The sequence below is a fragment of the Rattus norvegicus genome, chromosome 5 (genome assembly GCF_021556685.1).
Source record: "Rattus norvegicus strain SHRSP/BbbUtx chromosome 5, alternate assembly SHRSP_T2T, whole genome shotgun sequence".
In the NCBI taxonomy this organism is placed as follows: Eukaryota; Metazoa; Chordata; class Mammalia; order Rodentia; family Muridae; genus Rattus; species Rattus norvegicus.
This window is the reverse complement of record NC_141538.1, coordinates 132,343,760-132,371,485: the sequence shown is the minus strand read 5'-3', so window position 1 is coordinate 132,371,485 and position 27,726 is coordinate 132,343,760. Positions and strand designations below refer to the sequence as shown.

General features: G+C 43.1%; 1 protein-coding gene across 4 annotated transcripts in view; it reads right to left on the bottom strand.

Annotated features, from left to right (window-relative positions):
- Positions 1–27,726, bottom strand: part of Agbl4 (AGBL carboxypeptidase 4) — a 1,315,938-nt gene that overhangs the window by 83,422 nt on the left and 1,204,790 nt on the right. For all 4 annotated transcript variants that reach the window (XM_087659984.1, XM_087659985.1, XM_087659983.1 and 1 more), the window contains 1 exon segment: positions 13,112–13,223. In XM_087659984.1, coding sequence (XP_087516110.1) covers positions 13,112–13,223 — 112 coding nt within the window.

Sequence of the window (27,726 nt, the reverse complement as noted above, 5' to 3'; positions counted from 1 at the left end):
AATTCTTTTTAGCAGAAAGGGATAACAATGGGATAGATGGCTGGGTGGATGGACAGACAGGATGGATGGATGGATGGATGGATGGATGGATGGATGGATGGATGGATGAATAGCTAGCTACAGGGGCTGGTGGGAAGCCGAGCAATGAGCCCCGTTCTCTTATGTAATGTGGGTTGAAACCAGTTCCCCAGGAGAGAACTGCATGGCTGAATGAGGTTCATAATTAGGTAGCAGGTTCCTTCTTCCTTTTGTAATGATTTCTAGTTGCAAAGATAACGGGTACTTATGGAAAATTATTGAGAAATATTAAGAAGCAAGGGGGGACCACCCTGATGCCTAGAAATACTGATGCTAACATCTAGTTTTGTGTTCTATTTGTGTGTGTTTTAAACCTAGTTGTTATGTTTGTTGGAACATAATACATGTGCAACTCAGTCTGCTTTTTTCCCCACTTAAAATTACAGCATGTGCAGCTCTCAATATTATAATCTCATCATAAACATCCATTATACGAATGTATTCTGATTCACTTAATCAGTTTCCTACTGTTAGGCATTTATAGTTTCCTCCGATTTTTTTTCACTATTTATGAATGATAATTCTGTGGCCTTTTTCCTTCTTTCCTTCTTTCTTTCTGCATAGATTCTTGTTCACACTTCAGATTATCTCTTCGCTTCTAAAGTATTACAATTGTCAGCACAAAGCTACCAACCCGACAGTATAGCTCAAACCTCAGAAACTCAGAGGAATCTTTGTTCCTCTTTCTTTGGAATTCTGTCCTCTTGCTTATGGACTGGTGGTTCTCTGTAACTTTCAATCAAGTACAAACATATTCACAGGCTCTTTACCACTGACAGAACTCTGTCTGCAACCCAGCCTTGACTCCTGCCCTTCCTCCCATGCCTCTTCCAGTGAGCAGCCTAACTGGCAGTATCCCTATCTAGTAGTTATGTCTTCTTTCTGCTCTGGTGGTGTTCTCAGGCTGACTAAACAACTTCTCATTCTTCAAGACTCTTGCAGTGTTTTTGTACAAATCCTTATTCACACTAGACTGTTTTCTTTAGACTCAGTTCCCCTAGGGAGCTGTATATGACCCTAAGTCTGGCTCAGTCCTGCTTTGTTGACATTGGCGCTCAGAGCCTTGTCTATCATAACATATACCACCATGTGTGTAATCATAGGTTGACTTGTTCTGCTGCGCTGAACTATACGTTTGCGAATTTCATTGCCTAAAGACTCCTTTATTCACAACTTTTACAGTTAGCACACTTGTAGGATATGTGCATAACACAGTGCTTTGAGATAGTTACAAGAATCTTCTAATTTCAGCCTACAACCTGCCCCACAACAAATATAGACAGTGAAACTTACAAGAGTTAAGGGACCTGCCCAGGGTAGCTAAATCATTGGTATTGAATTGAGGTTTGGACCTAGACCTAAGCTTGGGTCCTTAATCACATGATTCAGATGCTCTGTTTTAAAGGAAAGGTCCTGTGAGGGTCTTCCTCAACCCCTTGTAGATTTCAGTAAACAGCTGGAGGACCACTGCCCCTATCTAGATCTTGTAAAGAAAGCACTGGGTTCAGTTAGTTGGCCTTTGTGCTGCACTGTACGGTGCTTATGTTCGAGAAATGTTTACTGAAAGGGTGAATGAATACCTCTTTGCTTTCAAAGAGTACAAGGAAGCTCTTCTCTTATCTACACCCTTTACCAGTCATGAAGCAGCACAGCCGAAACTGGCAGTAACTTGGGGGATGGGAGCGTATGGAGGCTCAGCGGCCAGAGGTTCAGGCTGTGTTCACGCTGTTAAGCCTCCTTACAATCAGGCATCTGGGACTGGTGCAGGGCTGGGGAAAGGGGTGATGGTACTTCAGGAGGGTAGGGTCATTTCCTGATAAAAGGTTAAACCTTTCTGTTCTTGCCAGAAGCTGCAGTTAGTCTGGTCCTTTTATCGGAATTCAGCTCTCTCCACCACAGTAAATAATGGAGTAATTAGGCATCTGGTTTACTTGATTTCCCATGACTATGGCCAGTTTCTGAAATGCAATATGCTATTTGATGTACCAGCATGAATCCATCCTGGGCTCCAGAGCCTCCCAACAGCCACAACCAAAAATAGCTCTCCCAAAAGTTCCACACGTGTTAAACACAAACAACTTCCTAAAATGTAACCTGTAGTCTGTTATGGGCCTGCTTGGCATGGTGCCAACAGGAGCACGCTGATACAGACCTCATTCTGTGGTGCCAAGGGCACAGAAGAGGAAGGACATGGGAGGGGTGAAATAGATGACCTTAGCTAATGAGAAGAGTTGATTTGGAGGTAACCTGGGGTGCCAGACCATGTCCAGAGCATCCTTTTCAACTCATGGTGGTTTAGCCATGATATAAGGAGAATGGGGACCAAGCCTTGGTCTAACTCAGAAGCCAAGGCATAAAGGATAGAGAGCAGTAACAGGGGGAGTGAAGGGAATAATGTCAGCATTTATGAATTCAAGGTGGGGTTCTATGTGACTGAAGTCAAACTCTCCAGAATTTTCAGAATTTAAGCCACGGGAAAATATCCATAGGCCATATTTCTTTGTAACCGGGGATCGGTTGGAGTAAGAAAAAGAAAGGGAAGGAAGACAGCATGTCCATGAAAACACAACACTGTGAAAGGGGACTAAGGATGTGGTTTCTTCTGAGATGCTGTGCTCTGTCTTACTGGGAATTGAGGGGTGGGATTATGAGGGATATTCTATCGACATTTCTTCTCCCAAACCTTCATTTGTTGATGGGTGAACTCTGTCAGGAGGTGCAGGATGAAGTGCAAACCTAATCACAGTCTAAAGGAGCCTGACAACCGTCATTATGGTGTGTACCTTGAGCCAGGGTGAGCAAGTCAGATTTGTTAGGAGCATGTAGAACTTAAACGAGTGCCCTCTGGAGAGACTGACTTCTCAGAAGGTTCTGCAGGCCACTCAGTCATGTCCAAGGCAACAGAAAAAGGCAAATCCTGTGCTGGAGGGATTTGCAATGTGGCTAAGAACATGGAGCCCCTAGACCAGAAAAGACTGGATTAAAGCACCATGCCCAGGGAGTACCCTCTATCATTGTTTGCAGAATAAACAAATAAGTTCATTTTTAAAGTAGAGCTTCAGTGTTTACAAAGAAGCAAAATGTGGGGTCTTACTGCGTGAGAAGGGATTAGACATACTCAGGGAAAGATGGGTCTGGAGGTGGGTTCTGTAGGGTTTAGAGAGTATCTGTTGCTTAGAGGATTTCTTAAGACGTATTTTATATGTGTGGGGGGTGCTTTGCTTGCATTTTTATCTGTGTATCATGTGTGCTTGGTTCTGCAGAGTCCCAGAGAGGGTATCTGATCTCCTGGAACTGAAGTTACAGATAGTCATGAACCACTATGTGAGTGCTGAGAATCCAACCTGAGTTCCTAAACACTTAGCCCTTTCTCCAACCTTGGAGCTTCTCCCTCATTGCTCATCAAAGGTTTTTCCACTTTTTTAAAAATCTCCTTTGTCTCTGTCTCTGTCTCTGTCTCTGTCTCTCTGTCTCTGTCTCTGACTCTCTCTCTCTTTCTCTCTCTCTCTCTCTCTCTCTCTTTCTGTGTGTGTGTGTGTGTGTGTGTGTGTGTGTGTGTGTGTGTGTGTGCCCGCATGCTGGTTTGAGCACAAACTTACCGGCATTCTCTCGTCTTTGTTCCCATCCTGTCATAGTAGCATTAGAACTATAGACACACACAACTAGTGTTACTTGGATCCTGGAGATTTGAACTCAGGTCATCATGATTGTGACAAATGCTGTTACCCACTGAGCTACCATCCTAGCTCCACACTCTTCCTTTTGATCCCCATTCACGTGTCAATCCAGGTTTTAAAGAGAGGATTTCTTCTTCTTTGTTGGCCTTTCTGAACCCCCCAACATTCATTGAGGGCCTTCACTTTGCTCTGAATGCTGGGGACACAGAAATGATTAAGGAACAAAGAGATCACAATTTATAGTGGAGTGTGGCAGCTAGAGCTGTGGGGGCTAGGAGAAAAGTACCTGGCCAACAGCATAAAAGAGTGGCTCCTGGACGCTGTTTACAAAGGTTTGCAGGTGTAGTTTCTAGCACTCACAGAAACAGAGCAGATGGCAGGAGATTCTGTTTCCTCAGACCTGAGGTATATGGAGTTAAAGGGACCTGACTCAGAGAGAACCCTCCAGAATCTGTTGTTTCCAATGAAACTGAGCAATTTGTATCCAGTAAGTTGATAGAGGTGCCTTGGGCCATTCAGGATGAAAGATGTAGCAGAGGGCCACTAGCTCCACAGGAAATGTTATCCTGAAGTAAGAGACTCATCTGTCCACCTTGTTTTCTGCCAAAGTGCCAAAGTTATCATCTACTTTGTTAGAAACAAAAAAGTAATGGACCCATATTTCATCATGGGTGGGAGAAATCACCCTTAAAAAAAATGATAGTTTCCTTTCAAATTCCTTAAACTTTCATAAACTGTCTCAAACCACTGGAAAAACTATAAAATATTCATGAATTGTCTGTTTTCAGATTCCCTGAATGGCATGCTATCCGTTTCAAGTTTTTATTACCATATTGAACCTTCCCCTCTGTGGTTACTTCCTGATTTCATAGGCCATGCTTGAAGGAGTGGGACAGTACATGAGTATATGTAAGTGTGACCTATGGTTGTACTGTGGACACACTGAATTGTCCCCTCGTGGAACCTGTAGCAACTGGTTGCATTCTGGACGCTCCTTTCCACTCTAGCCCATGGCAGTAATCCCTCTTCTTTAGAAAATGCTCTATGCTCAGCCCATCAGGATCTGTTGCAGTGCTGGTGAGGCAAGCAGACCAGCTCTTTCCTGCTGACTGAAGGGTTCACTGAAGCTTAGGAAGCTACGGTCTACAGAGCTTCCTTGTTGAACACTTGTAGACATTTATCAGGCTGTCCATCTCTGATGACAACTGGAACTTTCGAGGTTTGTAGAAGTTCTGTGTGTCAGTGAGTGGACTGTGCAGTATAGTCAATAGATAAATCCAAACTGACATCAACTGTGTATCTGGAATGACCTCTTCAAGATCATCTTTGACCCCCACCCCTTACAGTATATAGATGGGGAAGTCAAAGCCTGGATTTGAGGGGTCACTTGCTTGAGAGCCACAAGCAAATGAGTAGGTCAGCTATACATTAAAGTCCCACAGACTTTCATTTGCTCTACCTGGACAGAAGGATAACATTGTCACAGACATGGATCTGGGACAAAGGCATGGAGACCCACTCTTCATTTTCCAGAGGTCCTGCGGACCCAGGGAGGCTCAGGAGTCTCAGGGATGTGGTTTTTCATGGCTCCAGTGGTGCCTTTCCCCAGGGAAGGATCCAATTTGCAATGTAGGGGGAGGAATCTTTTTATTCTAAAGGCTGTGGCTCCTCCTGCTCTTACTTGGCCCACAAGTAGGGCTGGAAGTGGGAGCGACTCCCAGTCTCTAAGGTCGGTTTGCTCCCCAGGAGGAGATGCCTGATCCAGGATGCTTTCTCACCCTAGAAACAGTTCTCATGCACCATGGGCCATGTCTTTCCATTTGAAGGGAGTGATGAAGCAGAGGCTGCAGCTGTGTTTGTACTCAGGTCCTTTGTGTAATCATGGACGTCCCTGCACTTGTCTGTGTGTGTGCTTTGTTTACCATGGATGTGTGTGTATATGTATATGTGTGCTTTCCATTTCATGTATATGAACATATCCGTTTTCCTGTTTCTTTGTGGCATTTGTATCTGTATTTTTGTATATTTAAAGGACCGGCGCGAATGGGTGATGGTTCTGTTTCTTATTTGACGATGTCACCAGCGTCTCTGTCACGCAAGTGTGTTTTACTTATTTATTTATTTGACAGAAAGAGAACAGCTTATCTGGAAGGCTCCAGGAGGCACAGAGTGGAGGAGGAGCCACCCAGCCCTGCGTTGGACTATTTTCAAAGCTGCTCCACCTTGTTAGGGCAGCTAATTTTCCTTAAATGATTTAAGGAAATGGATCTGTCTAAAGAGCTGCAGCCAAGTTGTTATAGCAACGCCAGCAGTGGCTGAGGGGCTTTTCTTTTCCAGAAAAAGGAAAAATCACCTTGGAGTGTAGAAACTGAGACACTGCTGGGGGAAAAGAAAACAAAAGCCCATAGGTTTGCAGGGGCTTTGGGACAAGAGAGAAGGCTGACGGTAACCCACCCTCCATTGTCACCCCCACCCCCAGCAGGATCCCGGAGTGATCAGCACCGTCCTGGCCTCCCTGAGAGCAGGATCTGGGCATCCTGCATCTGCACTGTTGTAACAGTGTGGCAAGTGGGCCTTCTTCTTCCCTCCTGACCTGGGTGCCTTCGGTCCACTCTGCATACTGCAGCCTCAGTTAGTTTTCTGAAACATCTATCCTTTATTCATTGGTTCATTCATCATTCAATAGAATAATCTCTGCAATGCCAGCTTCTGTACTAGGTCTTGAGGGCACAGAAAATGGACAGAGCAGGAATGGCCTTGAGCCGCAGGTCAGGGAACGCTGGCCTTTATGTGATAGGTAATAGTGAGTCATTGAAAGGTTCTGAGGGCAGGGAGGAAGACCTCTTAACATTTAAAGTTTCTTAAGTGAGGAACCGAATGGCTGGGATTTTGACTCAGTGATTTCTCTTTTGCCTCACCAGCTCTTCAGCTCTCCCCCGACTGCTCCACTTCTCAAGATTGAGAGAAGCCATATGCTGGAATATTCCTGACAGGCGGTGCTCTATTCTATTGCTTTCAACTTTTTTTTTTACAGCCACGATATATAATTCAATTAAAAACCCTTTTTAAAGACTGCCCGATGCTTCCATTTTAGCTCTTTGGTCTGCTGTGGAAACCCACACGTGAGCGTCCTCAGACTGTCCCTCACCTGCCTCCAACAGAGGCTCCTGACAAATCTTATAGGCTAGCTCTGACAGCCAGGTCTCCCACCCCCACTCCATGCCATTGTCTGCTCTCCTGGAATGGCTACTCTTCCCCTTCTTTTCTGAAATCTCTTCCTTCTTCAAATTCACATGAAGTATTACACACGCTTAAAGCTCCAGTCGAAATGTAGTTTCCTCAAATTGCCCTTGATTCTATACACCTCCAGGCCCACTCGGAACATTTGCCCCAGTCCCAGGTTTCTACAGTACCGTGGTTTGTTTCTTATAACAGAAGCTCCTCAGTCAGTGTCTTGGTCTAAAATGTCATAAGGATGCCCTTTTCATACTATAAACCTTTCTGGCCTGGAACTCGTCCTGTGACTTACCCATCAACGTCCATATGCCAGAGGCTACCCAAGGTTCTTGCTTATGCTAACACCAAGGAATATGTGTTGTGCTTTTAGAGAAGAAATGATGCCTTGTTACATTTATTTCACTACATAAAAATGCTACTCAGGGTGTGCCTCTTAGGTAAATGCTAAATGTTAGCAAAGCTGCAGGTCGATGGCCCTAGAAAAATCACCTACAGATCAGCTCACATCTGATCTTAAGGCCATAACTGGATGTAGATATCAGAGGAAGGCTTTGTGCCAGTGTCTCTGGCTATGTGCCTAATTATGTGACACAGTCTTTGTCATATTGTGCATGCTCCAGTAAAGTGAAACTCTTTGGTTAGGGGATGAGCTCTTGCCCAAACGTGGATGTCATCTCTAGTGCCAGTTACTTAGGAAGGGGACAAAGCTCCCAGACTTAAAATCAGAATGGGAAAGAAAGACCTAAATGGGTTCCTTTAGTCTTCACCCTACTTAAGGTACCAGCATGTCTATGTGTGCCCCTGAACAAATCAGACCGGTAAGTGGGGACAAGTTGGGGACTGAGAAGACAAGTAACCTGGAGCCAAGAAGAGTCTTTGGTGATCAGAGGCAATGAATCTCAATGGCAGTTATGTAAGACAGAGTAGGCACAGAGTCTAAGGGTGGGGTGAGTCACTGAAGACGATGTGAAACCTGTGTATTCTAGGAAAGGCACTGTGATATCATCTCTGTTCTGCCCCTTGGGGTTTGGGATGATCTCAGCAATTATTGCAGGTAAACTCAGGAAAGGGTTTGAGTCACCAGCTCGGCTTTAGTCAGAGTGCACAGTAATGGTGATACAGGGTGGCGTTGGTAGATGAGGGTTTACGTACTGAGGCCCCCGTCTTCAGAGAAATCTAAAGCCAGGGAACAAAGGACCTAGGCTTACTCTGTCACTTGCTCAACATTTATGCTGAGCACCTGCTCCTTCAGTCAGAGCTCTGCTGAACACCAGGGACTCTGAGAAATCAGCCAGACTCTGCCCTCAGGGAACAACCAATCACAGCCGCAAACCAGAGTCACCCTATGCGGAGGGAACTACCGCTGAAGCAGAACATGAAACACTTTGTATCTCAGCTCAAGGGTAGTCCTCTGGGTTAAACACACCTTTTTCAAGAGCATAATTTAATATCAAACGACCTCATCAGCGTGGAGGGTTTAGTGAGCCTGAGGCTAGCAAAGCTGCCTCTGAAGCCAAGGCCACCACAGACATTAGGACAGTAGGCTGTCATTGTCCACAGAGAAGGACATGGACTAGCTCCTTCCAGGGACTTAAGGTACAGATTGTACATTTTACTCCTACTTATCTTTAGACCGAACCCATCTAATGTCCTGTGTTAACTGTGTCTTCTCTATACACGCTAAGTTTCTTGGAATTCCCGGGAAAGGTAGTATATCCTCTGTGTGGCCCAAGCTAGACTGTGGGTATCCCACAACCTCTTTCTCTCCCATTGGCTACAATCACCAGTCCTCATGTTGCCCTCCCTAATGTCTCTCATCAATCCCTCCTCTCTTTCCTCAGCCTACCAGCAGCAGGCTAAACAGTCATTCTCCCAACCTCTTAAAAGAAATCATCCTCTTTAGAGGGGTGCTTCTAAAACAGAGGTTCTGTCACTGCTCTGCTTAAACCCCCATGTGAATGAAGCCCCGCATTTCTCCCTGAATCACACAGCTGTCTCTGTTCTTCTGCCTACCTCCACGTCAGTCTCCCAGGTTTGGTCCCAGTCCAGACAGATGCAGATTCTGGTGTTCTGTCCAGAAAGCTCTCCCCTCCCTGGGTATCTTCCTTTCATCCACCCAGAGTTGCCTCTTATACCCTCTATCTCTCATCAAAAAAGCTCCTTAGAACAACTGCCTATGAAGCCTGTCTCCATGGAGCTGCAGTGGGGCATCTGTTGCAGCAGAAATGTGGAGCAAATGGTGGGCATCTGCACAGCAGTGGAGTGAGAGCAGTGCTCTGATCTCAAATGGTTCTGTTGATTGTGCAGAGGTTTCGAGAACTCTGTGTAGAGCTACCAGATGCAGGGTGGCTTAGAACCAAGCCTGGCTGGATAGAGTAGACACACATTTGGATTCCAGCTCTCAGAAGGTTGGGACAGAAAGATTTTAAGTTTAAGGTCAGCCTAGAGTACATATCAAGACTGTGCCAATAGAGGAAGAAAGGATGGAAGGAAGAAAGGAGGGAGGGAGGGAGCGAACAAGGGAGGAAAGGAAGGAGGGAGGTAATAGACAAGAGAAGAACAAGAAAATAGGAGCATTCCTAATAGTTCATATAGTTCAGCATCTTGGCACCAGATGTGCCACCTATCTATGTATGTATACATATACAGGACACTGAAAGTTAGGAGCAAAAATACATTCCATGGCATTAGCACATATACTTCTGGGCTCCTTAATGTTTGCAGCTGGACACAAAGGTGCCTGTAGATCTCATTCAAACTGTGACCCCAAATCTGCCATACATCAGTACTGTACAAGGTAGCACACATCAGTAGTGTACTAAGTTTCACACATCAGTACTGTACTAGGTACCTTAGTAGGCTTTTAACAAAAGAGAATGTATAATTTATCATCCAAATCAGGGTGTTTTAAAAGTACCAAGGGCGTTCTTAAAACACTGTAGGAGAGCAGGAGAGCAAAGGTGCCCCCAGCAAGGCCAAGGCTTAGGACCATTCTGCTTTTACCCCACTTAGCGCTTCTTTATTGTTGCTAAAGAACTCTGACATGATTGTAATATGCACTTACTTATTTAATGTCCATTTCCCTCCTACATTGCAAAATTTAGAGTTTTCTTGCTTTTAGAAATACAATGCCTGGAATATAGAAATGTGGTCTATAAATATTTGTGGAAAGAAGGAAGAAAAGAACAGAGTCAAGATCTGCTCCCAGCACTAAGGAGTAACCTGGTTGGCCCATTATGAACCCCTGAGCACAGACTAGCCGAGCTGTTCCCACACTTCAGACTTAGGCAAGTTTTGAGAGAATAAAAGCTGGTAAGTGGTTTACCCTATAAAAAAGCAGTGAGGGTGAAGGGAACAGAGAGGACAGTGTGGGATCATGGATCCTGTTTGGAGTCAGCTTGACACTTTATTAATGTCCTTGTTTGGGGCAGAAAGAAATGAACTTCTGGAAAGAAGGAAGTTTATACTGTTGTCTTGGCAACCAAGCATACTTACTGACAGCTAAACAACTAATGACAAATCAAGTCAATCTGTGCCATTAGCAATGTCCTAACATCTCTACAGTTCAGTTCTGCTTAAGGTATGTTTTAGAACACCAAGGATTTGTGAGCAAGTTGATAGCTTCTAATGATGACAGCTATTGCAGGCTCCAGTCTCTTCCTTTTTAGTGATCTCGGCTGCTTTCCCTGGGTCCCCATGGTGGTTTGAATAAGGATGGCCCTCAGAGTTTCACCAATTTAAATGCTTACAGAGTGGCACTTTTAGGAGGTGTGCTCTTGTTGGAATAGGTGTGTCCTTGTTGGAAGAAGTGTGTCACTGGGACTGGGCTTTGAAGTTTCAGAAGACCAAGTTAGCCCCAGTGGCTCTCTCTTCCTGCTGCCGGGAGATTCAGATGTAGAACTCTCAGCCATTTCTCCAGCACCATGTGTACTGCTATGCCAAGATGGAGGCGGACGAACCCGCGGAAACTGCAAGCGAGTCCCAATTAAATGGTTTCTTTTATAAGAATTGCTGAGATCATGGTGTCTTTTCACAGCAATACATCATTGACTAAAACAGCCCCTTTCCTTCGGTTTCCTCCCCACTAGCTCTTTTCTTTGGATTCATCTTAAACACCTCTTTGTCCAGTGATTCCACTTTTTTTTATCTACTGACCCAGAATCCAGTCTTTCATGCCTTAATATGCCATCATTTCTATGGACGACAGCAGGGCACCTACAAACAATTTTACATTGGGCACAATTGAGTGTGTCATATTCAATTCAAACCAATTCAATAAGAAGTTGCTGAATATTTTTAATATCCAGATAGGGAAAACTAACTGCTCAGATCTTCTCCTTGAGGAGGAGGTAGCAGAAGGCATGAAACTCTACTGGGGAGACAAGAACCAGCACAGAAGCCTGGGGGAGAACTCTGTAGATTACAGGTGCTCCCTAAGAGAACCCAATGCAGCTCTCCTCTCTGAAAGGCATGGATACAGGACATCCTGGATAATACAAAGCAAAAAAGGGGTTGGATGTACACGGCTGGCTTCCAACTGTGCCAAGCACAACCTGGAGAAAGAAGTTGTATACTAAAGTTGAGCCAATGCAAGCCCTGACACAGAAAGTGGGCTAGCAAAGAACCCAGGAAAGAATTCCCATCTACAGTCTAGAGAATGGTGATTGGGGCTAATAGAATGGCTCAATGGGCAAAGGCACTTGTCCCAAGTCTGAATTGGACTATCTAGTACCCAGAGTGTGGAAGGAAGAACTGACTCACGTATATTATCCTCTAACAACCATGTATATGCTGTGGCAAATGTCCATGTACACACACACACACACACACACACACACACACACACACACAGTAAAATGATTCTTTAAGAGAAAACGTTAGTTATAAAATTAAGACAACAGTGTTGTGCGCAAGGACCTACTTTTACACTGATCTTTACTGTGCATGGTTGTCTTTACGCTCATATCTATGTTATGCCCTCATTAGATGCATTTTTATTGGCACCTTCAGCAGAGTAAGCAGAACAGGGTACTCTGGCGTGTCTCAGAAGTACCCCAACTTTGGAAACTTGCCTTAGCTATCACCATCTGTCACTTGATATGCACTTAAGGGAACATCAAAGTCACAACCATCCTGGTTGGGAAGAACTGGAGTGTGATTCTATAGGAATATCATCCGATTGAGTTTCCCCTGTGCACCATTTTTAATAGCATAGTTTTGCTTCCCATTGAACACTTTCAGTAAGAGAAAGCTCCTAGGTCACATGCTCTATCCTGAGGCGGCTGTAACTTGCTACAAAGTTCTGTTTCCCTGTGGCCCTACCCCGCGCCACGCATGCTCTCATTCCTGAGCACAAAGACAAGCTATACCCTCTTGCTGATAGCTCTTCAGGAAGAATGAATCTCATCTGTCTCCTTCTCTGCACTACAAATCCACACTGTCTTCTCAGATTTTCACTGGCAACAACTTGCTTACCCAAGAAAACAGTGTTGATCCTTTTGCAGGTTTCTTTTTTTTTTTTCTTCCAGAACAGTAGGCCCTCTTCTCCAGGACCAGAGCCCCAACTCCCACCACATGGGCCCCAAGTCTATGCCATATGCATACACTCTTGCTTCTTTGCCCACACCATTGCCCAGTGTCATGCAAGTGTCCTTCAAACTAAGTCAGCTTCTTAGGACTGAAAAATGAGAACAAGTCAAGGTAGATGTGAAAGTCACCAGACAGGACACATGATAGCCATGGTCCCTATGTATAGGCCGTTTCCACACACTTCACATATATACCACTGGTATTCCACTGGATTCTCTATTCTCCTACTAATTGAAGCTGCATTTATTTGAATTACCATCCAGGAGCTTGGACAAGTAAGGATGTGCTCCCATATATTTCCCTTACTTTATGATACTGCCACAACCAAGCCAATATTTATGAGTGGTAGGGGAAAGAAAGGATTGGAAGAAGGCACTGGGTCTGTAAAATTCAGACACGTTCATGCCTAGTATCTTCCTGATTTTGTTTATGTAACCCTAATTTAGAGTTGCCTGAGGACTTCCCCGTGCAATTTTCCCTTCCCAGATGTGGCCAGCAGCCAGCAGCTGCTGAGGCATCAGGCTACTCACTGGGTCATTGTACATCTTGATGATGAGCTGCTTAACTCCATGCAGAGTAGGATGGGCCCATGGAGAGGGATCCAGCCAGTGACGATTCAGGTCAAACCCCATCAGGGAGCACCTAGACAAAGTCCAAACTAAGAGTCAGTACAGAGGGGACAGGCCGAGCTTCCCACATGCCCAATAGAGCTAAGAGAGAGGAAGACACTTACTGTCACTTAATGTCTCCCAGAGACAGTTGTAATCAAGATTTAATTTAGTGCTATCAACATTTGAGTTAATTTATATTATGATTCCAAACTTATAGACGAAGACACAGAAGAGGTTCAAACATATTCCCATGGCACAGCCCCACTTTGATCCTTATGGACACGAGCACATTACCCAGTGCAGGCAAAAGAAATGATCAGGCTGGAAACACTGGCGTCCCTGAGTGTTCCCATAATTCCTTTGTGTTTCATATCTACTGCCCATCTATTGTCTCCAAAATGCACCAACATTCTTTTAATCACTCCTACTGAGACTACCTGAGCTTGGTGGTCTTCTTGTTTTCATTCTTGCCTCCTTCCACTCCAATGGAAGATCTTCTTCTTACATAATAATACCTCTCCTCTAGTGCAATAGCTCCTTGTTCCCTAGGGCATAAAAGCCCATATCTTTACAATAAGCTATGAGGTCCCACATCATCTACCACATTAGCCTTTTTGATGTGAGCTGCTTCAACCATCCTCTTGCTTGCTTTCCACCAGTGACTGTCCCTCTCATGTTCTTTCCACACAGCAGGCATTTCCTTCCTTAAGGACAGTGCCAGGCTGTTACTTTGCCCAGATGCTTGTCTGGGTACCTGAGTGACTCACTGTCTGGCTTATTTCAGTCTTTGCTTCAGCCACCTGGAACACCTACCTAAACTACCTTCCCTATGCCCTCCCTTAATCATGCCACCAGGGTGAGTATCATTACGACCTTGGCTCTACCTCTCCCTTCTCTTATTCCTCCATGTTTGTTTAAAGCCCTCCCTGGACTTGAGTAGGAGCACCTTCTCCGGGTACTCTCTCTGCCTCCACATAGCATAACATTCTCCAGTATAGAATAGGCTATAGAGCAATTTCTAAAAGCATTTATGCTTGTTCACACTTCAAATGATTGCTGTGTCATTGTCCAGTCTACCATGTTGACCCTAGACTGAGTTTCTCTCTCAGAGCCGACTATTTTGTCTTCCTCTGAAGATTCACCTGTGGCTGCCCATTGCTTAGAAATTTTGATCTTTGTAGATCTTCATCCACGTTCACATGGAAGTTATCCAAATTGGTATCACCTGTCTCTGTATTACAATATCCATCCTTTTCCTTCCCTGGTATTCTGCCCCTTTAGTACAAGTTTAACAGCTGTGTTCCCTCTCCATTTCCCATAAGCAGTGCAATTGTATCCTCACTCTGTTTATCAAATCTTCCTGCCTTTTAAGATGTTTGGGAAAGAGATGGGGAGACAAACAATAATGTTTTCATCCCATCTTTTAAAGTAAGCACGAAGGGAGTATAACTAATACTTCTTATGCTCACACTTGAAGAGAAATGTGGAGAAAGGTTTCAGTAAGAAGAAGCCATGTGAGATGGTTTGTTGAAGGAGTGGACTTTTTCCCAGTGTTGAGGGCATAAGGAAACGCATAAGCCAAAAAGGGAATGTGAAACCACTCAGGATTTGAGGGAATTGAGGATGGTTTGCTTTGATTGATTCATAGCACGTGATAAGGGGATACTGATAGGGAATCCATAGGAGGAAGTGTGAAATGGGAAGAACATTGAAGCATTTACTTATATATTGTTTCCTGTTGCTGTATTTAGATGAACCAAGTTTTGATGTTACCAAGCAAGACAATCCTAAAGCTGTTAAACATCTTCATCACCCATTCCCATCCTGAGAGCTAAGTACTTTACTAAGTACTAATGTTTTATGTAAATTAACCCTAACAGCAATCCTCTGAGGGAGGTCTGGTATTGTCTATTGATTAGCTGTTAAAATCACTCTTAAGAATGACATATAGTGCTTAATATGGAAAGTAGAAAACCAAAGTCACCTTTCTGTCAGAAGATGTCAACAGGCATGATCTGGCTTGGGTAGTTACAGCTGTTCTGATTACAGTGAGCATAATCAGGTTGTATTTTATGAGATTATTTTTTAAAAAATAGAATACAGCAGTGAACCGACTTGGACTCAGGCATTTTTAGTGAGGGAGATTCTCATTATTTTAATTTCCTTGATCACGGACATAATTTGGCTGTTTAGATTGTTTTGATTTAATTTTGGGAGTTCATAAGTGCCCAGAAATGTATTTATTTATTAGATTTTCCAAGTTATTGGAATACGGGCTTTACTGGTGAGGACCGGATGACCACTGAGGCTTTGTTTGTTTTTTTACACCTCACACTTATATAGCATCTTCTCTGTCTTTTAGCTATCTTTGTCAATCTTGTTTACCTTTTAAAGAGAATCAGCCCTTTGTTTGGATGATTCGTTGTAATATTCTCTTTATTTCCATCTCATTAACTTCTGCCGTGGCGTTTATTTCTCTCCATCTACTGATTTGGTGTTTGACTCGTTCTTTCTCTAAGACTGTGAGGAGCATCATCAAAGCTAGTTGAGATTTTTCTGATTAGTTTTCAATGTGTGCACTAATAATTATAAACCTTCTTCTTAGAGGTTTTTATGTATTCCATATATTGTTATGTATTGTGTTTTAACTTCCATTCAATTCTAGGAATCTTTAACTCCTAAAAATAGTGAGGTGAGCTATTCCATGGCTTCGCTGCCACTTATTTCTAAATTAATCCCACTGCCATAGAATAGAATTCTTCCAGTGTTTGTGTTTCCATTACCATTTGCTTGTGTCCTAAAATGTGATCTGGTTTAGGGAAGGCTACTTGAGCTGCTGAGCAGAATGGGTATTCAGACATTTCTCCATTGATTTCTACCTCTGCCAAAGAGCAGGCTACTGCAATCACTCACTGTTATTGTATTCAGTCTGCAACTTTCTGACCATACTGTTTGTTTTATGAAATGGAAATGACTCAATATTTGACATATATTTAGAATTGTTGTATTGTCTTGATCAATTTTTATGTTAACCATTACAAAGGCGTCTTCTTTATTTCTTCTAATTTTGAGGTCTACTTTGTTAGATATTGGCATATATCAATACTCCTGATCCCTTCCTAGTTCTATTTACTTGAAATGTCTTTTGCCATTCTTTTCTCTTTTTATTCACCTTTGATGTTATTGTTTTCTCAAAAAGAGTATCTACTCAGAGTCTTGATCTCTCCACTCATTCATGCAATTCTTAATATCTTAATCTGAAGTATTACTATTCTTGAGAACAAAGACAGACAAAAGATTTGGCACCTTGATGAACAGCTGGTAGAGCTGAATTCAAACCCAAGACTTTGAAGCTTTAAATAAAATCCATGTTCACTTAGAGAGTAACCAGTTTAGGGTAAGCTCTCTGTGCCTAAGCAAACTGAGGGAGGAAAATAGGCTTAGTGAACAAGAATGAATTGAGTTAAATGCAGTAATTTTACATAGTTGTATTGAGAACCTTCTGGACAAAGAAGCTACCTGGTAGTGTGGTTGATACAATGGTTGATATCAGATGCCTGTGCTCCCAAGAATTTAGTAACTATCAGGAGAAAAAAAAGATGTGCTTATTTATATCCATTTGTAACTTAGGGCAATGTTGTGAAGATTATGTGGGGAAAAACATATGACTCACATATGTTCTAGTATGGAATGGTACTTCAAATGTGTGCTGTTGTTTTTATTGTATTTTGTTATTATATAATATGTTATTATGAGTGGGATTACTGTCTTTGCAGCCCATAGGAGGTTGGAGTGGGTACCTATGGTCAGAGGAGATGTTTGATATTTTTCTACAATGTAAGAGGCAAGATGAGTTCAAAACCATACTCTGCTCCCTCTTTAATGTAGTAGGCATTAGTTTTTTTTGAGGAAATGCCTACCATTTAGTCCTGTCATTAGGTAAGGGATGATGTTGGGTTAACTTGCTCACTGTTATTACATGTTAGCAAGAGGATGGCTGCCTTGTGTCTCCCACTATAGAAGCCAGAGAAATCTGTGCCCCCTTTAAAAATGTATTGTTGTTTTATGTATGTGGGTGTTTTGCCTGCGTGTCTGTCTGTACACCACTTGCACACCTGGTGCCCATGAAGGCCAAAAGAGAGTGTCAGATTCCCTAAATCTAGAGTTATAAACATTTGCAAGCCACTGTGTGGGTGCTGAGAATTAAATTCGTATCTTATGAAAGAGCAGCCAGTGATCTTAAGGACTGAGACATCTTTCTAGCCTTTCTATTCCTTCTTGTTTGTGACCTGAAACCAGGGAGGTAGCAGTAGTAGTAGTAGCAGCAGCAGCAGCAGCAGCAGTAGTAGTAATAGTAGTAATAGCAGTAACAGCAGCAGCAGCAGCAGCAGTAGCAGCAGCAGCTGTAGCAAGAGGAGCCCAGATGTAGGCAATAGCCACTTTAGTGGCTAGGAGATACAAGGTATTGGAGAACGCCATATGCAGGATAAGGGCATCTTCATCCTGTACGCTAATGCTTTAACATCCCTCGCCCCAAATTAAAAGTGTTGGAAAGTTCATCTTCACGGTATTTGAAGGTTGGTCCTTTGGGAGGTAATTATGATTAGATGACATCACAGTATCGGAGCATTTTATAAAGAAAAGCAACCCAAGCCAGCATTGCTCTTGTCTCCCCAGACTTTTCATCCCCAGAGCTGTGAGTCAAACAACTGTGGATTTTTAGTAAGTCAACTGTGCTATTATAGCAACAGGAAATAGACAAAGACATTATCCTTCAGAGCTGTTCTGTTAACTCTTTTTTAATTAATTAATTAATACCCAAATGTTCTTCCCCCCCCAGTTCCCTCCCTCACAAAATCCCTCCCCCAAAACTCCCTCTCCTTCTCCTATGAGAGGGTAGAGGTCTGCCCTGAGTATCTCCCCACCCTGGAGAATCAAGTCTCTGCTAGATTAGGTGTATCCTCTCCCACTGATGTCAGACAAGGCAGCCCTGTTAGGAAATGGATGCCACAGTTAGGCTATAGCTTTAGAGAGTCCCTCTGCTCCAGTTGTTGGGGGACCTGCATGGAGACCGAGCTGAATATCTGCTACTTATGTGCCTGAGACCTCATTCCAACCTGTGTATATTCTTTGGTTCGTGGCTTGGTCTCTGAGATTTCCTAGGGGTCCATGTTAGTTGGTCTTCTTCCTGGGGTTTCAAGCTGAACTCCTGCTTCTGCTTGGTGCCATAAGTCTTTCCCTGTATGTACCTTTTTCTTCTTAGGGAGTTAGAGACAGTCCTTACTACTTGAGCTGAATATATTCCTAACCATCTGGCCCTTTGGGCTAATTAACTAGAAATTCTAGGAAGATCCTGTATTATCTATTCCCCAAATTCTAGTCACCAAGCAGATGCATGACCCAAATGCTGTGCACACCAAGCTCTCTCAGCCTTACTGAAAATTCAACAATTTGGAAAGGAACATGCCGTTAGTAAGAGTACTTAACTGTAACCCATTGATCTTCAGTGCTGTTTAGTTGTGTGCCTGTTCTCTGTTCTCATAGTGTCACACCCAGGTCACCAGTTTGCTCTAGGAAATCCCTATGACCTAGAACCCTCAACCCCACTGTCTAGCCCATTTTAGACAGTTCTATTTGAATATTCTCCCAGTGGCTTCTTACATCCGGCTCAGCCCTGGCCCAGGAACTACACAGAACAGAGAAGCTATATGGTGGAGACTGGGGGCTTTGGGACTTATAACTGGGTTTAAGTTTTGGCTCTCTGCCTTATCAGCTATGACCTTTACAAAATCTCTTTTTAAATACCCATTTGAGCTTCTGTCTTTTCATAGGTATAATGAGGATAATAACTCTGACCTTCTGGATTATGTACATGAACTAATGTATACAAATGCCCCAGTAAAACCCCCAGTACTGAGTAAACTAGAATAAATGACTGCCAATGGCAACAGTGGCCATAGTGATAATTGTAGCATTACTTAAATGATCTGAACTTGAATGTTATCTCCTTAAGGAGACATGGGAGAAATCTACACTCCTTACAAACATGAGGTAGCTGCTTTTTCTTTGCCCCTGTAGCAACATTACATCTCTAGCAGGATGACATTACAAGACACAGTCAGTGTTGTCTCTATTGTATTGGAGCATCAATTGCCTACATTTTTGTGCCTGACCAGGAGCCTGTGTTGTGGTAAACACTGAATAAATAATTATTAAATGGACATTTCCAATCTTGTATGGTATACCCCTTATGAATTCAGCCAATGTAGACGGGCTCTATTTTCCAAGTAAGAATATTAAAGGCCACAGAAGACCAGCTATTTCACAGAAGCCACATACCAATATAGAGCTTGCACTAGAATTCTGGTCCTGAGCCATGTGGTCCTCTTTTTTACTAATGCTGATTCCAGAGTGTCTCTTTGATTGTTTTTTTTAAAGAGTTAGATTCAAAACAGAATAAAGAAGCTGAAGAGATAGCTCCAGAGGATCTGCCACCCTTTCTGACCTCCATGAACACCTACACACGTGGTATGAATGCACACAGATACGTTCACATACGCATACACCTAAAAACCAACAAATCTTTAAAAAGAAAACCTGGAAAAGGAGCACTAGAGTTGGGAGATCTTAACACATCCTCTTCTTGACTGGCCTACTGACTCAAAGACAACCTCAGTCCTCAAGGACCCTAGAATTCCTTAGATGCCAGAGCATGTGATCTCTGTGGCCCTCAGTGGTCCTCATATGGGAGCTAAACCTGCATGGGCACTTTTTGAGCTGACTTTCGAAGAATTTGTGAGTGGCAATCAGTGTCCTAAGAGTTGCATGTTCCCAGAGCAAAACATTGGATAAAACTGCATAAGACCTGACTGGGGACAGGGTACAAGACACACCTCTGTTGTCTCTGTCATCTTGGGAAAGTCACATCCTCTTCCGGAGTTCTGTGTTCATTGTAAATCAAGCAAGTTATACTCCACTCATGGAAGTATATTTTATAACATGATTCTAAAGTGTGAATAACTGAGCTTTAGTCCCAGAGTCAGGGACCTTGAAGGAAGCAATTATTTCCAGTAAAGTTTATTCAAATTACAAAGATTTCTACTGTAAAAAACAAGTTGGCATTATCTGTTTCTTTTCCTTGTTTCAATGTAAACTTCTGCATTAGTCGGGGTTCTCTTGAGTCGCAGAACTTATGGATAGTCTCTATAACTAGGGAATTTGTTAGGATGACATACAGTCTGTCGTCCAACTCCCCAACAATGGTCAGCTGTGAATGGGAAGTCCAAGGATCTAGTAGTTCCTCAGTTCCACAAGGCTAGTTAGATTCCAGCAGACATGCTGGCAAGTAAAAGAAAGAGGTGAAGGAAAGTGAATCTTCCTTCTTCCAATGTCCTTATGTAGGTCTCCAGCAGAAAGTGTGGACCAGATTAAAGGTGAGCACCACCACAACTGGATCTAGGACTTGTTTTGTCCCAGGATGACCTTGAACTAAGAGATCCCCTTGCCCTAATCTCCTGGGATTCATTGCCACTGTGCCTCAAGATCTCCATGCCAAGATCCAGGCCAGAAAGTTGTATCTCAAAGCCTCGAAATCTGGATCACAGGTGAGCCTGCTAATTCTGGATTGCAGTTCATTCCAGATATAGAAAAGTTGACAACCAGGAATAGCCATTACTGCTTTTAAAATTTTACATTTATTTGTTTATGTGTGAGTGAGTGTGTGTGTGTGTGTGTGTGTGTGTGTGTGTGTGTGTGTGTGTGTGTGTTGCCAGTTTATAGTCATGGGGTGAAAATCTGGTATTTTTGGTGCTCTTAAAGTCTGTCCATTTTCAACATTAATTTTCATCATGAGTTCAGAATTAAGACCTATGTTCTGACATAGGGGCTATTCATGGTACCAGTGGGATAAAACAGCTGACATTAGAACAGTCCTAGAAATTGAAATATATAAAGGTCAGGTGACTACATACTGCATCATTTCTTGCTGTTAAGTATCTTTTTCTTTCTTCTTTCAAACTGCAAGCTGGCTGAATGAGGGCAGGGATGATGTCCAAGTCCTTGGAATGACATCATTCCCAATCCAATTTAATCTACTCTAAGTGTCATGGAGTTTGTATATATGTATTGAATGAATGAAAAGATTCATGAGTGCATGAATAAATGCTCTGCGGGTCTACAAACAGGCCTAGACAAATTATTACATGGAGTCATGAGTAATATCATGGTGTGTCAGTCAGTTGTGGACTCCACTGCTGCCTTTGTTTGCATAAGCACACTCTAAAATGCTTGCACCCTGGCAAAATTAACCAACAATACATTTCTCAGACCAGATCCTCCCTATGAAGTGATAAATTGACCATAGTTTGAATCCATGTATCTGTTAAATAGTGAACACATCCACAGCAGTCAAGGGAGGTAGGTATTACTTATCCTTGTTTATAAGCAAGGAAAGAAAATCCAGAAAGGGTTTGACCTTGAGAAGGTCACTTACTGACTAAGATATAGAGTTGGATTCAAACCAGATCTTGTTGATGCCATATGGCCTACAGTCCGGCTTTGGGGTCCCACTGTCTATCTGTGTGAGACTATGCTATCTGTGAAAGGAACAATATGCTGCCCATTCCTCTCTTCTTGTCCTTCTCACTTCCTTCTTTGTTCAACAGCAGAAACACACTGGTTCCAAAGAATGTCACACAAGTAGCAAATAAATCTTGGGACGGGCCCCGCACCTCCTCGTTGCAATGATGACAGCCAGAACAAGCAATGATTTCAATTTCCCTCTTTGTGATTTCCTTAGCATTTCTTTTTAAAAAAATAGAGAAAAAGGCAGCATAGTGGCTCCAATCAGTCTTCTGAACACCATGAGGCTGCATACTCCTGGGAGCATTGACATTGACAAGCAAAGATGTATGGGATATGCATGCAATTGTCCCCCAAACACAGCAGTTTTTCAGCATTACCAGTGAGTTGTATTGGATTAAGTATATTTGCACCAAAAGCAAAATAAATATTGCTTTATTTAATGCCACAAAAGGTTGGGATTCAATTGCCCTCGGCCTAAGGCAGCTTCTAGCTCTATTGATTAGCCAGTGTCAGAATGCCAAACAATCTGTCATCAACAGCCCCTGAAAAGTGCTTAGCAAGTGGGCTGTGCTCTGCTGGGCCACAGATAAATGCAGTGCCCTTTATGCCAAATAAGAAGAACCATAACACATCCACTCATCATCACACCAAGTTATTACACCATTTCCTTCCCATCTCTTCACATATTAGCACTGTGATCAGGATGGTTGTGCTGGATAAGTTCATGTCAACTTGACACGTGATAAAGTCAGCTGAGAGGAGGGAACCTCAATTAAGAAAATGTCTCCATAAAACTGAGCCGTAGGCAAGCCTGCCTAGATTTTCTTGATTAGTAATTGATGGGGAGGACCCATCCAGTTGTTATGATGCCATCCCTGGGTTGGTGGTCCTGGATTCTATAAGAAATCAGACAGGGGAAACCATGGGGAGCAAGTCAGTAAGGAGCACCTCTCTGTGGACTCTGTATCAGCTCCTATCTCCAGGATCATGCCCTGTTTGAATTCCTTCAATGATGAATAAACAGTGAGTGCTGGGGAAGTGTAAGCTAAATAAACCCTTTCCTCCTCAACTTGCTTTTTGTTCATGGAGTTTCATCACAGCAACAGAAACCCTAACGAAGACAATAATGAAGACTTCAGAACCCTTTGGAGATGGATATGGCTTTCAAAATCAGAAAGATGTAGGTTTAAGTCCTAGATTTTCCACTAAGTAGCATTGTGATTTTGCACAAATTCATGTTTGTTAGAACACCTTCAAAAAGCTAGAAGGAGATACAACGTACTTAATCCCACTGAGGCACTGCTCTGACAGAGTCCCCACACCGCTGAGGCTCAGATTAGCCCATAAGTAGATGCAAAGATGGCTAAGGAGTTCATCCACTGTTCTACAAGGACAGATAGCAACAGCAGGATTTGAACCCAGTCCACCAGCTCCAATTTTAAGTTCTCAGCCTTTATTTGACTCTTTTGAAGTAGTCTTGGGAGTCAGAGGAGATCCTAATAGACTGTCTTCCAGGTGAAAGGATGATGGTGAGTTCAACAATCTGTTTTTAAATGCATCTTTGTTAATTCTCTGAGAATTTCATATTCTGCATTTTGATCACATTTGTCCTGCTTCTCTTCTTAACTTCCCCAATTCCACACTTATCTCCCCATTTCGACTTCATGTCTTCTTGTCTTACACCCTGCCATCTTGTTTGTAAATGGGGAAACTAAATTCCAAATAAGAAATTAGTATGGGGCTGGAAAGATGGCTCAGGGGTTAAGAGCACTGGCTGCTCTTCCAGAGGTCAAGAGTTCAATTCTCAGCAACCAGATGGTGACTCACAACCATCTGTAATGGGATCTGATGCTTTCTTCTGGTGTGTCTGAAGACAGCTACAGTGTGCTCACATACGTAAATAAATCTTTAAAAAAAGAAATTAGTGTGAAGGTATCTGTATATGAATTGTTAAAAGGCATCCCTTCCAGCCTGACAAGGTACAAACTGAAGTCTCTTTTAGGTGAGCATCATACAAAAGTCATGACACTTTACTAAAACTTTGAACTGGGAGTAAAGTCTCAGTCTCCCTGACAACAAACTTTGTGCAGTGTACAAACATCATATCCATATGAGTCCTCACCCTCCACTGCTTAGTAGCAAAACCAGAACTCTTGTTTCTTGCCTCTCAAGTTGAGGAAAGACCTTCATTCTTCAACAGTGACTTTTTTATCAAAGTAATCTGGAATAAGGAGCTGCTCAGATAATATCCAAAAAAAAAGGGATCTTCTCCAACTCAAGGCTTTCATGGGCTTTTCCTCCTCCCACGTATTTCTAGTAGATAAGGAAGAGTTTTGCTTTCAGGCACTGCAAAATGCAATATCCTCCAAGCACAAAAGCTTCACTGTCATCATCAGAGTGGTTGTGACTGCTTGCAAGAGACCCTCAAAATTGGATCTATTGGTGTCTCCTCATAGAAAGAAGTCATTAGACCCTTAGCTGAGATTTCAGCCACTACCTCCTGAACCACCCTGCCAGCTGTATGTAGTTCTGCTCCCACTACATATGATCTCATGGTCTCAGAAGGCATCAGAGTACAGACTGTAGAAGGTTCCCCAGATGCAGGATTCTATCTTCACAGTCATGAGGAAGTCATTATCCATAAAAAGGTGAGACTTCTTGGTGGTTCTTGTTTTGAATGACCAAGTTCCACCTTGATGGAATCATTACATTGATCAGTCTTCCATTCCTTATTCATGGAATGGGCTCTGTTTGCATCTCCCAAGGCAAAACTTATGCAAGAACATACTTCTTCTTTTCAGGCACAGAGCATGACTTCCAGGGCTCTCTTCTCCCCATCTCCTGTCTCCTGCTTGGAAGCAGAGCATACCAGGAACCTAACACATCATTAGAGTTACTCACCACCTATAAGAACTCAAAATGATATCAATTCTTATCCATATACTCACAAACAAGGAACCTGAAATCAAGAGTAAAGACGGGATCTGGCAAGGTCATAGGCTATGTGATAGTAGGTTTGAAAGTTTATTTCAGAATCAAGGGGATAGTTTTCTCTCCGTAAAACCATTGAAAATGGTTTACTCTTCTTCTTTTTTAATCCTGAGGGGTGACATTTTCTTAAGGAGTTCATTGGCCTTGGATTGGCTAGGAGTTGAATTGAAACTAGGAATTGGCTATTGCAATTGCATTGGTGAAATGGGACAAAAGAAATATAATGGGGAAGATGTCCTTCATGTCGTTCCCATATATGAGCTGCCAAGTCCTCACCTACCTGGTCTAAGGATCTGGAATCCAAATATGGACATAGCAGCTGTGTTGCCTAAGAAAATATTAACTTGTCTATTATCTTTGGTAGACTTTCCCTGAACAGGAAAGTGAGGATTTTCCCTCCTCGGAGGGTTGCTGTAAGGATCAAATGGTACAGTCCCTGAAAGATGTTGAGGACAACATCTAGTTTGACGTATGTGTTACACACCTATTAGCAGTTTTCAAGGGTCTGATGTTTAAGGTCCTATATAGTCTGGTCCTTACTTCTTATCCTGTGCCACCATCTGTATACCATGCAGGGTAGGCCTGGGTAAGGCTTACAAGCTAATTGCAGAAATAGGGACCCTTGAAATGATGACTAATAAAATTCCCACTGAGTCTCAAAACTTGATAAGCTCGAACAGCTCCTGAACCTCTACTGTCTGCTGGTGCCTTTTGGGTGGTACATGAACAATACAAAGAGGCCACAGCCTTAAAAACGTGTACAGCCCCACTCTTCATTCTCTAAGGGTCTTTATTCACTTAAGGCCCCACCAACAGATATCAGAGTTAGGACTCAAAGTAAGTGCCTGGATTTTATTCCTTGATTTCTAGTAATCTTTGGGGACCACATGCAGGAGACTTAACTCCTCTGTGTGTGTCAGCACCTCTCTGCAGTGAAATGGGAGATAGGGATCTCCCTCCTTGTTTTAGGGCAGTTTTGGATATACCTTCACCCAAACACACACTTCTCTCAATTTCAGCGGTGACTTTCATTCTCTACATCAAAGGGAAGGTTCATCCTTTACACCAACTGCCACTCCTTCCTGTGGGGAGGGATGAACTTGTCTGATTGGCCAACTCAACAAACTGAGCCTGTTGTGCCTAGCCTCCTCAGGAGTGTTTGGCATTTTGTTTTGAGTTTGCCATTATGTCTTGAGTTTGCTTTGTTTTCTGTGGTTCTGGAGACTGAACCTGGGCATGGTAGGTAAGTGGTCTACCACCAAGCTCTACCCTCAGTCCTCAGCATGTTGTTTTTTGGAAGTCTTTGGGTATGAACATGGAGCCCTGCAGGAAAGTTCCACATTGGTCTGCTCTTTGTCACATGGTGTGCTTTCTGGAAGGTGCTCACTTTCTTCTCTTCTTGTGGCTCATGGGATGTTGAATTCTGGGATAAACCAAATAGAAGCTATTTTGGTCCACAGATGCAGACCATGTCTTTCAAATTCTGCCTTTCTGGTTCCTCCATTCCTTATAAATTAAGCAGTAAGATGAGAATGAAGCCAGAAGCCTGTACCTATCATCTCTTTAACTTCGGTGGCACGAGACACACCAGACACTGACAATGGCATCTGACAGCTCTGTTGATTTAACCACATGACTATCAACACTGTTCACTGATATTCCTTCAGAGTACATCACTGCTCCCTTTCTCTGGCCAATGTTTACTCATCATTCAAGACTCTTCCCACACATGTCCTTCAGGACATCCCCCTGACTGCCCCCATTCTACATTCTCACGAGAATTAAAATATGAGAATGTGCCTTCTCAGCCCAGAATGGGCCAAGCCTACCTCACACTCCTAGTGCTTGATAGCAAGTATGTGAAAAGGAAGGAAGGAAAGGAGAGAGGGAGGAAGAGAGGGAGGGAGAGAGGGAGAGAGGGAGGGAGCAAAGTAGATGCAATGGAGGTAGGGAGGCAGAGGAAAAACAGAAGCAAAGAACAAATGCATTGGGAAGGCTTCTTCAGCAGATGCAGAATATCAGCAAGAGCCAGATCTCAGCAAGAATGGGCAGCTGAATGCTTTTGGAAAGAAGAGACGATGTAGGAGGGAAGAACATGGAAGGATGCTTGGTGATACTAGTTCAACATAAACATCTGATGTACTTTCTGATGATCAGTGTGCACCACAGAATGATTTTACACTGAGATCTTGTGCTAACTGAGCAGTGGTTAGAGACTAAGACCAGGAATGACAACATTCTTGATTTCAGCCCATTGTTTGGTTCCTCTAGATTCACCACTACTGATTCTTGGTTGCTGCCACTCCAGAGACTGGCCTTTGCTGTAGAATCAATTATTAAAACCAACTTGCTATCAACTCCAACTTCAAAATGTGATCTGGCTGCTTGCAGGACAGAGAGGGGAGCTGCCTCCACAGACATCTAGCCATCTGGCCTTTTCTGAGGAACTTGGCTGGTAAGCTCATTTGAATAATTGGTTTTGGCGGTGTACACTTGTGGGTTAGACACTCAATTATACTAAGGGCCCAAGTGTCCTTTCAGTCTCCATAAAATCATCACTCAGGTTACATAAAGCTCGAGAGTCTCTGGGAGATAAGGATCTGTCTGGCCTTGGCCTTTGCTCTGGTTGCATCTCAAGTATGTCACTCTTATGACCTTCAATGGGCTATTTACTTTCTCTATGTCTTATAACTCCTACCCTGTCTCTACCACAGGCCTTTCAAAGGGCTCTTTGAAAAGATGGGGGAGTTGTGATTCAAACAAATAAATGAAAGGGGGTGGACTTAGGTACAGATTTAGGTGAAGGAAAATCCAGTGCAGGATAGTCAAGTGCATATGGGTTCTGTCAGGACTGTGGGCCCCAGAATGAGGTTGTGATAGACCCTTCCCGGCCCTATTCCACAAATTAGATCAGTGTGCTAGAGGGAGGTAGATATTATACCCTGATTTCCTTGTCTGTC